Here is a 13,868-nt window from a genome sequence, read left to right as displayed (position 1 = left end):
AATCTTTTGTGGGAAATGGAGCCTGGATGAGATTATTATTGCACATGAAAACTGCATTGATTTTCAATATTTATTCAAATTACACAGTGTGAGAGTGAAAAGAAAGTATTTCTTCAGAACAGCAGAGTCAATAGAACTGTGCCTGCCTCAGCTGATTTGTGTAAAAGTTCCCAGACTCCAGGATAGCTGTTCAACAGTCCCAGTCCTTAGGCAGACCTTAGGGAATAAACTTGCTTTCCTTCTTGTGCTTTGTAAACCTGTATTTAAGAATTGCCCCAATGATACCTGGGCAGCCAATTCCCCCTAGTGCAGCCAATTGAAACTTCGTAAAACATCTTTTAAAAAGACACAGAGTTTAGCAGATCTACACAAAGGCCTCTGGTAGATATGATGAGCTAAAGATTCTGTTCCACCCAGGATGCTAATGTATCACTGTTCCCAAACACAGAGTTCTTTAATCCTTGTTTGTTGGTGATTTAACTCCATTCAAAGTTCCTTTTGATTCTGATTCTACAGACATGGAATGAATAATTTTATAAATTTTAACCCATTTTGTTCAGATGCAGCTCCAGATATAGACCTTGTTTAAACTGCAAAGGCCTTTGGTCTGACAACTCACAGATCTGGGCTGCTGTCTCCTCTTTGGCATCTACTTTTAATTCTGGTGACGCAGGTGACAGCTAGGCATGACATGATGAAACAGTCACAAACTATAAAGAAGGACATCCCTGAGACCTGGGGGGAGAGGAATTGAAGAGTGGGGGAGGAACCAGCAGTTAGGATTTGCATGTGTTTTTCTGTCACTTTCACACTCTTGGCTGTCTTATAGTAGCATAGCACTACTGAACAATCAAGGAGCTCTTTAAGGATATATACTATATTGTACATTCCAGCAAAAAAAAAAAAAAGGAACACAACCTTTAATTTGTCAAATACCACTTTATTTTCACTGTTTTTCAGAAAAACATATTCTCCTTGAAACATGAACATTGTGGCACTGATATTGCAAAGGCCAGGAAGATATTTACAGCCTCACTGAAAGCACTGTAGATGTCTTGAAAGTTGCATTTCATCAAATAATGGCAGGAACTATGGTGTTTTTGCCACAGGATATTTTAAGAGGAAGGATTGATTGTGTGCATGCCTGCTGTTTTCTCCAGATAATCTGTAACAGCCAAAGTAACCAGCTGTGCTGTGGTTCATTCTTTAAATGAAAATCATCAGCATAAAATAAACTCTGAAGTGGCATTGCAGTTGAGCAGTGGGCGTAATTTTAAGCCTGTGATTGCTTAAAATTAATTTAAAAGGGAGGGTTTTCTAGAAGACAGTTTAAATAACTTAATGAAACAACTGGATTGGTCTGTAAAATTATCGATGCACATGTGTCTCTTGTTAGTGCTGTGTTACAATGTGAAAGAGAAGGGAAAAAATTCAAAACTCTACTTGATTAGAATTAAGAGAGAATTAAAATGTTTTTGTCTGCTCTCACCAGAGCAGCCCTCTGTATGGAGTTTATGAAAAATAGCTTTGCACTGAATTAAAACCAACACTGTTTTTTTCTCTTTCTTTCTATCCCGTGGTGATCCAGCACGTTGTGTGAAGATTGTTGAGTGTCAACTCAATTGTAACATAAATTAATGTATTGAATTGGTGACATCCAACAATGCTAAATGGGCAGGAAGGTAATTTCAGCTGCCCCTCACGCCCACTAGGAGATACTGCTTACAGTACTTTAAGGTGTTGTAGGATGACAGATTTTAAGTTTTCCTAAGTACAGTGAGTTTCAGAATACATTTGTTGTACCAGCACAAACTGTTCATTTGATGTGCATTTTCAGATGCCCGAGATGAGCTCTATTGCCACGTCACCCATAAAGCCTACTCAGGAGGAGCAGGCCCTGACTCCCCCGGGGAAGGTGATTGCCCTCAACGCCAGGAGCCCCGGCTGCGCACGGAACCAGTCTGCCCTTCGCAACAAGACTTTTTCTCCTGGTGCTGCTTCCAGCTCCTCAGGTGAGCATTCCTACAAATCCACTTGATGAAATCAACTCACTAATACCTCACACCATAATGAGAACTTCCCAGAGATCAAACACTGGAAGAAATATTTCCTAGGAACTTCACTGTCTGAGAACATCGGTGTGTGCTAATTTGCTTTAGAATTGTCCTAAGTCCAGTGCTGCTTTGAATCTTGAATAACAATGCACATCAGTAATGCAGTTCACAATCCAGAAGAACTCTCCTTGGTCACTCTTATGGAAGATGCTTGGGTTTTTTTGGGAGCTGTGTCATGATTTAGTCCCAGCCAGCAACTCAGCCCCATGCAGCTGCTTAGTTACTCCCCTCTGGTGGAATGGGGGAGAACTGAAAGAGTAAAACTGAGAGAACTCATGCTTTGAAATAAAAACAGTTTATTAGGGAAAGCAAATGCTGTGCATGCAAAGCAGAGCAAGGAATTTGTTCCCTGCTTCCCCTGGGCAGGCAGGTGTTCAACCATCCACAAGACAGCAGGGCTGCATCATATGTAACAGTAACTTGGGAAGGCAAATGCCATCACTCTGAATGTCCTCCCCATTCCTCCTTCTTTCCCCAGCTCCTTATGCTAAGCATGACCCCCCCATGGTGTGGGATATCACTGTGGTCAGCTGGGATCAGCTGTCCTGGCTGTGCCCCCTCACTGGCAGTGTGGGGTGAGGAACAGCAAAGGCCTTGACCAGTGTAAATCCTGCTCAGGAGTAACTAAAGCATCCCTGAGTTATGAGCACTGTTTGCAACGCAAATCCAAAACTGCCTCTGAAGAAAATTGACCCCCTCCCAGCCTGAACCAGTACGTGCTGACTGGCACAAGGTGTGAGATCTCAAGAGAATATCAGCTTACAAAACAGGCAAGTAAATGCCCAGTGTAAAATCTGTTGATAAATATTTACAGAAAATTTTCTGTGCCATCCTGCCACTATGGTTTTAAATTAAATTCTTCCCTGTGAGGGTGGTGAGGCCTGGCACAGGTTGCCCAGAGAAGTTGTGTCCGCCCCGGATGCCTGGCAGTGTTCAAGGCCACGTTGGATGGGGCTTGGAGCAACCTGGGGTAGGGAAGTTGTCCCTGCCCATGACAGAGGGTGGAATGAGATGAGCTTCAAGGTCTCTTCTGACCCAAATCAGTCGTGTGATTCTATGATTATAAGATAGAGAATGATTATGAATTGCCTTTTCTTTAATAGTCGGTATGGCTGCTGTAACCTGCAGCCATGCAGGCCAAGAATTTTGGTTCTGTGCTTCAGCCCAGTTGCATTTGCCACCAAATGTTTATGCCTTCAGGAAAGTTTGTGATGGTGCTGGGATTACTGGGACCAGTTGTGATTTTTAGGCAGTCCTTTTCACATCCCTGCTCTGAGAAGCAGTGAACCCAGGAGCAGGTTAACTGGGTTAACTGGTGCTGGTAAGCCCCTGTGTGCATCTTGGCTACCTCAGAGTGACAGGCTGACAATGCTGGCTTTCATCCAAGCTGGCTGTGTGCAGAGGGAAATCCTACCACATTTTTTTTTAAATTTAAACATAAATAGAGAAGTTTCACTCAGACAAGTTACCATTATTTCACTGTGCCAGATGTATTTTGAAGACAGACTGTCTTTGGGAAGGTCTTTGGTAAATGGATATCCGCTCCATCACCAGATTGATATTATTGGGATTCCACTTCAAATTACTATAGGGAAAGAAGGGGTGGGGAGTGTAAATAAATCATAAACACTGTAAAATGGCTCTGTGTTTGTATTACCTTCCCCTACATAAGAAATGGTAGATATAGTTTGTTTACTGTGATAGGCCCTCAGGTATGCCTACAAGCCGAAATAGGGCTCAATTCTAGTTTCTTCAGTAGTGTACAATTACATTGACTCCCATACTTCGAAGAATTCAAAGCAAGTGAATATTAGTGGTGTTCATAGCAGGTAAATACTGTCAGTTTGCAGGTGGGACAGCTGAAATATGGAAATATTCCTGATTTTGGAAACAGCTGGTGCCAAAGCCTGAATCCTTAAGTCCCAGCTCTCTACGACCCTTCAGCTACTAAAGAGTTATTTCTTTTTGTTTTCACTTAATTTAAATTGCTGTTAAAATATTCTAGGTTTGAGAAACCTCCCTAGACCTCTCTTGGTGGCTAGTCCTTCAAGTTCTGGGAGCACGGAGGCCGACAGTGGGCTGTTTGCAGTCCCTACAACCCTGCCCCCCAACAGCCGCCATGGGAAGCTGTTCCTGCCCAGCAAGGAAGCCGAGCTGACCTTCCGGCAGCACCTGGACACCATCAGTGTAAGTGAGAATAGAAAATGCAGCATGGTGTGCATGAGCCAGCTTCCAGGAGGTATCACAGGGATGCTGAATTCCTCAGAAAGTATGGGCTGCCCTGTGAAGCAGTGCTTCGTATCATGTTTAAGTTTAACATTGTATTAAATGAGCTGAGTGAGATTTTAACTATGTAACTGTGCTTTGAACTGACATTACTTTTTCGGGTAATTCAGGTAATTCAAATCTGAATACTATCCCACAGCTTGATGACACTTATTTGCTGTCTAATTAAGTTGCTCCAGCAAATATATGTGCTAGATTTAGCAAAAACTTATCCCCTTCTCATGTGTAGCTATTTTTAACATAGCCTCATTGCTGTACATAAGTCAAATTCTAATTTTTATGTACACAATCTCAGTAAGAATTTTGTAGGAAGCTGAAGTAGTTGGTAATAAAATGGCTTTTTGGGACAAAGCTTTATCTCCATAAAAAAAGAAGAAAAAATACATCCTTGGTGGAAAATATTCTGACTCTAGCAGGAAGGATATGGTGCTATCTGAAACAAAACATATTCTGGTTAATTCTTAATTCATCTTTATCAAAAATAAGAATTTGGGGGATATAATTTATTCTGGTTCTGGATGCTTAAAATGCTTGTAATGCATTTCCTGTTGTTGTCCAGATGCAGTCGGACTTCTTCCTTCCAAAGCCCAGGAAGCTGCGGAACAGGCACTTGCGGAAGCCACTGGTAGTACAGGTCAGAGCAAAGTGTAAATGCCTGTTTTGCTCCCTGAGGATCAGTAAGGCTGTAGTAATTTGTACATAACAAAAAAACCCCTGAATTTCCCTCATGCATCCACTGGAAATATAAAGCTGAAATTATGAAGGAATAAACATTTCAATCTCTAGTGTAACTCGCCATGTTACATTCCCTGTATGAAGAATATCAACAACAGTGGAAGTCCAGTGCCTAAGGTAGTTTGGAGAAATAAAAAAGCCTCTGGAAGAGGCTTTTGAAACCTGGAAGCAGGTTCTGCTACCTGGGCCTTCTGGCACTGAGGCGTAGGCAGTGTTGTCCCTGTACTGTCCTGTGCTGGCAGTGTTGGAGCTGGCAGCCCTCTTAAGTACAAAATTTTCCTTTCTATCCTTTTCCTGCTTCCTGCTCAGTAGTGGCTGTTAAACTGTGGTGGATATAAGCCTCTGTAGTGAAATAAGCCATAACACATGCTAAAGGAACAATGATTCTTGGGGAAAAATGTGACTTGGAAAAAGATGTATGGAAGGAATGGCCAGTTGTTGTGGTGCTTTGGTGACAGACAGGTATTACCCTCCTTCGGACTGCTCTGTTAACCCTGGGAAAAGGCACATGTGACAGGGACACCAGAGGCAGGTGAGAAAAAGAAATCTGAAACCTGATTAATAGTAACCTGGGGAAAACAAAGTTCACAAGTGTCACTATACCATTTTTTTTCTCTTCTGTTTTGTATAAGAGTAGGGGATGCAGAAATTACCCCTGGACTATTTTTGATCCTGACATCTTCAGATCTGGGCAGTTTCATGTGTTTTAAGAGCTCCCAAGCACACACAGCTGTCTCGCTCATCTACACTTGCTGAATTTTAAGGGCAGATCAGTTTGTACACAGACTAGGTACCATGCTTAAAATCACTTTAAAAGAGAGATTTGTAAATCACTGCAAGTATAATCAGAGAGGATTATAGTTCTAATCATCCTTTCTCTGAGAATTTTCCATGTGGAAATAATTTGTTTTAGTAGTTCACAGAGAAAACACATCATTTCTTTCTGCAGCTTTTTTCTCAAGAGCACACTGATCACATTGCTGTGTCTGATGCATGATAGTAATGCTACAGAAATACTCTGCTATTCTGGAAGGTCTTGTGAATTCCTGCAACTTACACAATGAGTGTTACTCTCTGTGTTTAAATCTGTTCTGGTTTATTGTTTCTCTCACATAGAGAACACTGCTCCCTAGACCGTCTGGAAATCCGTCCCAGCATGTCTGTTCCTTTTCTATCTTATCCAACTCATCCATTACAGGTGAGTCTAGCACTTCTACAAACTGAACAGTGTCCCTTAAAACTGCATAAAGAGGTAATTTCTAAAAAGAAGAAAATACTCTTTTGAAATGACAGTGTCACTAGCCTTCAGGATGATGGAATTGCTCTCCTGGGTCATTGTGAAGCAAGTTGTGCTTTTTATAAAATTTTTTTCTTCAATTTCCCAAGACTGAAATCACAGAAGAGCAAGGAGTTCTCAACAGGAAGATGAAATTTGGAATAAAATACTTAGACAGGAATTTTTGTTCTGTAGGGTGTAATAATTTGTCTAGATTTTATATTGGACGTAGCCTAGTACCTGGGATACTGTCTAAATTTTATACAGCATAAGCAATATACTGCCCATATGTCCTTTTCTGCTGGTGCACTCTTGAGTGCAGTGGTAGTACAGGTGATCCCCCATGAAAAGCAGCATGAGGCCTGAAGAGTTGTCTTCACTGACAGCATGAGAGCAGCTCCAACAGCACAGCAGCGCTCGCTGTTGCGTGTCCGTGGCAAGACAACTGCTTAGCTCACATCACTGTTTTAGTGCTATTCCATCACCTCCACTACTTGCATTCCTGCAGCTTGCTGCTGTTTAGAATTTATTTGCTTCCATTGAATTGTGTTGTGTTCTGCTTTAAAGGTGTTAGATTTCATTTGCCTGACAGGTATTAATGCTTCTCCCCAGGGAGAGGTTCGTTTCGGCCAATCCAGTCCTCGCTGACTAAAGCTGCTGTTTCTCGTCCAATTGTGCCCAAAGTTCTTCCAACACAGGCCACCAACCATCTGTCTAGTAAGTAATTCTGAATTCTGCAATAAAACCCATGCTGGTGTCTTCCAGGCAGGTACTGTCTCACAGTAGAGAGTGGGTTCCATAATTAGAACAATTAATGAGGTTAAAACAGTGACTGCATCTATGTTTTACCTAGAGGATTCTTTTGAGATGAGAAGACATTCAGATGTTTGAAGTTAATTTTAAAAGGTCTGGGTGAGGTTGACCCTTACAACAACCTACAATTTTTACACAGAGTCTACATGGCTGTCAGAGGCAAGATAACAAAATAAGGCTCTTTTGTTTCTAGACCTCCTCTAGTAACCCATAGAAAATTTCTGGAAATTGCATAATTACTTAGCAATTTGGAGGACAAAAAGAAAAAAAATAGAAGAATGGAAGGGGAACTGGGATGTTTCTCAGCTATTTTGATATACCTAGTAAGAGGTTGGAACAGGGCAGAAAAGTTAAACATTTTAGCTAAAAGCAGTGTTACACTTGGTGCAGAGAAGCAGCTGACCCAGATGATCAGATCATTACCATTGCCGCTTTTTTACATAGGCGCAGTTTTGACTCTGGGTAAGTTTAAAAAAATCATCTTTTAGAGAATCATAACAAAGGGAAGAAGAAGCTTGTAATATGTTTTTTGGTGTTTTGTCTCACCCAAGGTGCTATTGACTTGGCAGCTAAAAGTGCTGGCATTATCCCTGGCAGTCCCATGCCTGTCCTGGATGCAGATGGTTTGCCAGGTGTGTCTCCATTGTCACCGGATGCAGTGCCCACAGTAGTGACAGGGCAGGAGCCAGCAACAGCACATCAGAATGGAGGCTCCATCACCACTGTGGAGGTCAGAGGCTCTTAAACAAGCTTTTTTCAAGTGTTTAACTGTCTTGTTCTTTCATTGTATAAGAAAGCTGTATTATTATGATTCCTCAGTGAGCTTTCTCCTGGGGCTTGCTGTTAGACACTGCTGTCATGGCAGACCCAGTCTGTGTTGTGTACTATGTATTTGGGGTCGAGGGATCAAAGCATCATCTCATTGAATGAATTTCCTTCCTGTAAAATGGGTTGCAGCTGGTAGAGCATTGAACTTGGCAATCCAGAAATCTCGCTTGAAAAAAAAATGATGGCATTTCAGAAATTCAGGAGGGAATCTGGGGCAAAACATGGACTTTTTGGGATTGTATTTGGAATGGAAACTGTAATTTCTCCTTGCTGTTGCTTTCATTGAGACCCAGACACCTGCTAGTCCATGTCATGTTCTGAGGGAGTTGATGTACCATTTTGAAAGACATGAGATATATGAGGAGCACAGATGAATGGTAATAGGCCTTTATCTCTTCCCTCCCCAGCTGGTCACTCACGTGGTTTCTGTTGTGCTTGCAGGGCTCAGGCCCAGCGTGCCGGGTGCCGTACATCAGCCTGCCCACCCGGGCCGAGCAGGATGGCTTCCAGGTACGCTGTGTGCTGGGGGAACAGTGCTCTGGAATGGGTAATGTTCTGTGAAAAATACCACTGGTATTGCTGGTTAAAACTCTGTACTCCCAGGTAATTGTGCACCACTGGTTTCTAGTGGAAATGAAATCCAATGAAATCCTTAACATCTGAAGAAGTTTAAAGAAATATAGGAAAGCTGCTTAAATATGTGTGTGTGCCATTCCCTAAAATCAAAGTGATGCTGACAGTCCCTGATCTGTGAGGGACAAACAAACTTTACATATCTCTTAATAGAGTGGAGGAGTTTATAATCACTCTGCTATATCTATGTGCATATTTTAGACATCACAAGGGTTCATTTCAGCAGTTTGCAGTCCTGCTGCCTCCATGTAGCTAAAGGAGGGTTATTAGGACTAAAATTGTGATTGTAATGTCAGCATCCTTTCCAGAAATTCACTGTTCATTGTACAGGATCCAGTGAGACATAGATACTTAAAGAGTAACTGTGATGGCACTATTGTAGGAGTGTTGTCATCCTGTCCCCTGACTCTTTCTCCACTGGGATCCAGGACCTGGTGCTGGAATTTTAGGCCTCACGATACAGTCTCTTCTTTTCTTCAGTGAAGCACTTTCCATGCTCACTGTGATGCCTGCATGTGAAAAAATTAGTTTGATTGGAGAGCATAAAGGAGATAAGGATTTTTTAAGATGTTAGGACATGAACCTATGAGGCATTTATTGTGGTAGTGGGGCCTTGGGTTCTGGTTCTTGCTGTTACGACAGCTGTGTATACACTGCATCAAAGAAAGTTACAGTTCTACTATGAGGTACTGGTAATGAGACTCCTTAAAGATCAGTTGAATTTTGGAAAGTCTGGCTGTAAAAAGTGAATAAATGTGAGTTACCAGTTTAAAATACGTGTATTCCCTTCCAGAAGTTAAAGGGTTTTGCCTACACAATGTCAAATTAATAGATATTTATTGGGAGCTGTCTTGTAGATATATCAAAATTATGTTAATTTTAAGATTGTGCTTGTTCTGTTATGTAGGCTGTCTTTGGAATGTTATAGTTTCATATTTTTTCAGATTATTTGGCAGGATATGGGCTGAAGCATATTTGTTTATGCTTACAGGTACTTTTCATTAAAATAATACAGATTTATTATATAAATAGTATATTCCTCTAATTTAGGCATAATATCTACTGGGTTTTTTCCCTTAGAAGTCTGGTTTTAATCTGATGCTCAGGAGTCAAAATGTGCCTTTTTAGTTTCCTGATTTCTTAATAAATTTATGAACACCTAATTCCATTTTTTGTAACAGGGTTCATCAGTCCTTTCCATGCCAGAACTGGCCAAGACTTCTCTCCAGAATGGTCTGTCCACCCCTCCTCTTCCCTCATCAGAAGCTTCCAGTACTCGGCTCTCTCCTCCCAATGTTTCTGCTCTCTTGGATATTTCCCTGCCTGGACCACCTGAAGATGTGCTTTCCCAAGGCGAACCTGCCACTCAGATCAGTGATTCCATCATTGAAATTGCCATTAGCTCTGGCCAATACAGTAAGTCTAAGACTAGCTAAAGTCTGCCTATCAACTTTAAAAAAATTCCTGACATCTTACATAGCAGCAGAAACTTTTCCAGGAAGGAGTTCTTGGGTTATGAGGTTTTTGTGGGTTTGTTTTTTGTTTGTTTGTTTGTTTCCAGATACCTGTTGGAAATAAAATTCTGTGCCTGACCTTTATTTTCTAGCAAATATGGGGCAGGAGGAGGTTATTGTTGTTGTTTGGGTTTTTTTTTCCTTTCTAAACAAAAATTGTTGCAGTGTCCTGTAATTTTACCGTATTGACTGAATTCGTGATCCCCAACATCGGCTTACAGGTGAAGGTGTTTCTCTCTCTCCTGCAAAGCTGAATGGCAGTGACAGCTCCAAAAGTCTTCCATCCCCATCCAGTAGTCCTCAGCAGAACTGGATTGCATCTCCCACCCATGATCCCCAGTGGTACCCCAATGACTCCACAGACTCCTCCCTCAGCAGCTTGTTCTGTAAGTGTCCAGATACAGAGAAGTGCAACCAAAAAACGTTTTCCTGTTAACAAAACCCCCCCCACATTGTTTAACAGAAGTGAATCCTTTGAAAAATTGTAAACCCAGTAGGACATTTGTAGAATTATTCCAAATACTTCTTGCTTTCATTTCCATGGTGTTGCCTTGAGTACATTTTCTCTCTCTTTACAAGTCTGTTCCTGAAAAGATCCTATTGCTAGATTGGGGCCCATAGCTTGGGACAAGTAATTCCTTGGCAGTTCCATGTAGTCTGTTTGGAGCCTGACTCATCAGTTAGGGTGAGACATTTGGACTGTTGTGCCAAAATGAACAGATGTCTTTGACTCTGCTGGTGGAAGAACAGACTTTGTTGTGTGCTTGATAAGTACTATTTCAAAGACATGAGATCACTCACTGGGTTTGGTTGAGGTTTAGTTGTTGAGAGTTTTTTTTTAAATTAATAATTCATGGAGCCACTGTAATAAGTCTTCTTACTTTTAGCAGTGTGGTATCAATCCTGGCAACACATAATTTTTAAAAGATGGAAGAAATGGATATCTGTCCTCCATTTTGAATTTCCTTGCCCTTCTTTTTTATCCTCCCAGTTAAGAACACTCAGTGCAGTGACTTACTGATGTGCCTTTTCTTTGTAGCAAGTTTCATCTCCCCAGAGAAGGGACGAAAAATGTTACCAACTCCAGCTGGGAACACCAGTGGCACCTCCTTGCTGGGACCCAGCCTGCTGGATGGAAACTCACGGGACTCCTTTGTGTCGCGGTCCCTGGCAGACGTGGCAGAGGTATGTCAGCAAATTGCACTCAGAGTCTGCTTCCTCTTGCAGTGCTGGAAGTTAGAGTTACTGGGTACTGAACCCCAGACCTTCCTGAGATACTTCAAATGCAGAGGGGCTTTGACGCCTGCACTTCAGCTCAGTAGAGAAGAATTACAGTCATAACAGAAAGATGTAAAATTATCTGAGGGCAATTACCCGACCCCAGAGCTGGTGTGAGAGGCTGCTGTAAGTGCCTTCAACCCAGGTTCTTTTTGCTGAGGGAGGTCATATTAATCTGTTGGATATACCTTTGTTCTGACAGAGAAAAATTCAGTCATTCTGTTGTGTGTTCTTTGTAGAGCAAGAACTGAAAGTGCCAAAGATAAGAGCAAGATTAATAGTGATGCAGCTACAATACAGTTGGAAACCTGGTAGGAAAAAATAGATAGGTCCAGAAGGAAGAAGTAGGACATGGCTAATAACAAGTCACTTGAGAGGATGGAAGAAGGTTCTGTGCTGCTGAATTACTTGTCTCTGTTGGCAGAGGTATCCCTTTGTTTTGAACTTTTCTGAAGGGGTAGAATGAAGCCCAGCAGTTTTTAAGGCTGTGACACACTCAAGGACAGAGCTCCCTTTCAGAGGGACAGACAGGAAGAATGAGCTGCAGGAACATTATGCAGCTTAGCAAGGAAAATGCAAAGTCCTGCCCGGAAGGGACTAAGGAATAACCCCACAGCAGTATCAGCTGGGTATTGGCTGCTTGGGAAGCATCTCTGCTGTACCTCAGACGTGAGCTGAGCGTGATCCAGGGTGGATCCAAAGGTGTGGAACCAAAAATGTGGAACCAAAGCTGAATGATATCATGAGCTGTTTTTAACAGGAGCATGGTCAGGATATTGAACAAAATTATTATTAACCTGCTCTACTCTGTAGAGCAGTGGTGTCTATGTGCTGTGAGATCATGCCTAGAATATTGTCACCAGTTTTGAATACCCAATATATAGGAGAGAGAGTTTAACCAGAGCAAGCTCAGCTGAGGTTTACCAGGAGAATCAGGTGGTGAAGAAAGGGTGATGTCTAGGCTTGTTCAGCATAGAAAAGGCTTCAGGATGGGAGGGGCCCTGCTGCCTGCCAATGCCTGCAGTAGGGTCATTAGAAGATGTAGCAAGCCCTTTACAAAATGGTGATGGGAGGTGGGAGAAACAAGCAAAAGCTGAACTGAGAAAGGTTCTGCTTTATCTATAGAAAAACTTCACTTTGACAATAGGCAGGCAAGGAAACAAGTTTCCCAGAAATGTTATGCAGTGACTGTCTTCAGAGCTTTCCAGGGCTCACATCAATAAAGCTCCAAGTGAGCTGGTCTGTCCTTATAGGTGAATCTGCTTTGAGCAGGTGGTTGAAGTAGAGACCTGTTCAGATCCCTTCCAGTCTCAGTTATCCCACAGTTTAGTTATTAAACTCATTACAACATCATATAACTTGTAATTTCTTGGGGACTTTCCCTTATGGAAGGAATATGTCATTTCTCTACTCCCCTTTGGATTTGGATAAGGAGGTTCTGTACAGACCATGTAACCAGGAGCTGCAGCAAGCTTATGCTGATTTAGTGTGACATTGGCAGCTTCAGACCTGAAACACAGATCCACTTCTCGCATAAATATGAAGATTTTGTTTGCTTGGTGGTAAGAAGTTGTCAAGGTGTGTTCTAACTAAAGAAATACAATTTATTTGCATGGTTTTGAAATTACATTGGAGCCCTCAGTATTACCAGCTCCCTTTAGAAGAAAATGAGGTAAGCCTCCATGTTATGCACAGGTGAACAGTTCTTGTGGCAGAGGTAATATCTTTAGATCATCTACCTGTGCACCTTAATGCTAAATTGGAGCAGGTAAGATCCATTGAGACTATAGGTGGTTAGGCTTTTTAGAAGCTTCCATTTAGTTGTGGATGAGAAGAGCTGTTCTCTAACTCAGATCAAGTGAGATAAAGTGTCTCTTTCATATGAGGAGAGGCTGGGAAAGAAGGTGAGGGAGCCAGACACTTCTCAGAATGAGAGGCTGCAAGCAGAATTTGAAACACAATAAATTCCACCTGAAGACAAGAGATCTGTTTTGAGGTAATCAGGCATGGAAACAGGATACCCAGAGAGTTTTGGAATGTCTGTGCATGGGGATAATTCAACACTTGCCAAGATCCAGGGCAGCCTGTTCTAAGCTGACCCTGCTCAAGTGAGATGGTTGGATAAAATGCTCTCAGGATGTCCCTTCCAACCTCAGTTATTCCATGAAATTGCCACTGACATGTAGCTCACCTCTTCTCTCCTTGTCTCTTCCAGGTGGTGGATTCCCAGCTGGCTTGCATGATGAATGAGAACAGCATAGATTACATATCTCGCTTCAATGACCTTGCCCAGGAGCTGTCCATACCTGAGCCCACTCGCAGGGAGATCCTGTTTGATGGAGGAGGTGGTGGCCCCCCGACTGGGGATCTGTCACAGTAAGGAAATGGCTG

The 13,868-nt window shown here is 42.1% G+C and overlaps 1 protein-coding gene across 4 annotated transcripts in view; it reads left to right on the top strand.

Moving 5' to 3' along the window:
- CRAMP1 (cramped chromatin regulator homolog 1) overlaps positions 1-13,868 on the top strand; it is a 50,233-nt gene that overhangs the window by 31,146 nt on the left and 5,219 nt on the right. For all 4 annotated transcript variants that reach the window (XR_010442016.1, XM_064725727.1, XM_064725726.1 and 1 more), the window contains exons 11-21: positions 1,838-2,012; positions 4,120-4,301; positions 4,960-5,034; positions 6,252-6,333; positions 7,024-7,128; positions 7,776-7,954; positions 8,494-8,562; positions 9,867-10,101; positions 10,421-10,585; positions 11,239-11,384; positions 13,693-13,868. The exon at positions 13,693-13,868 is cut by the window's right edge. Coding sequence is in view for 3 of the 4 variants with exons in the window: in XM_064725727.1 (XP_064581797.1) it covers positions 1,838-2,012; positions 4,120-4,301; positions 4,960-5,034; positions 6,252-6,333; positions 7,024-7,128; positions 7,776-7,954; positions 8,494-8,562; positions 9,867-10,101; positions 10,421-10,585; positions 11,239-11,384; positions 13,693-13,857 (1,578 nt within the window). In the remaining variant the exon portion in view is untranslated. The remainder of the gene's footprint in view (positions 1-1,837; positions 2,013-4,119; positions 4,302-4,959; positions 5,035-6,251; positions 6,334-7,023; positions 7,129-7,775; positions 7,955-8,493; positions 8,563-9,866; positions 10,102-10,420; positions 10,586-11,238; positions 11,385-13,692) is intronic.

This window comes from Zonotrichia leucophrys, chromosome 14, assembly GCF_028769735.1.
Source record: "Zonotrichia leucophrys gambelii isolate GWCS_2022_RI chromosome 14, RI_Zleu_2.0, whole genome shotgun sequence".
NCBI classification, from domain to species: Eukaryota; Metazoa; Chordata; class Aves; order Passeriformes; family Passerellidae; genus Zonotrichia; species Zonotrichia leucophrys.
Note: the sequence above shows the minus strand (reverse complement) of the source record. Positions and strands in the feature narration are given on the sequence as shown.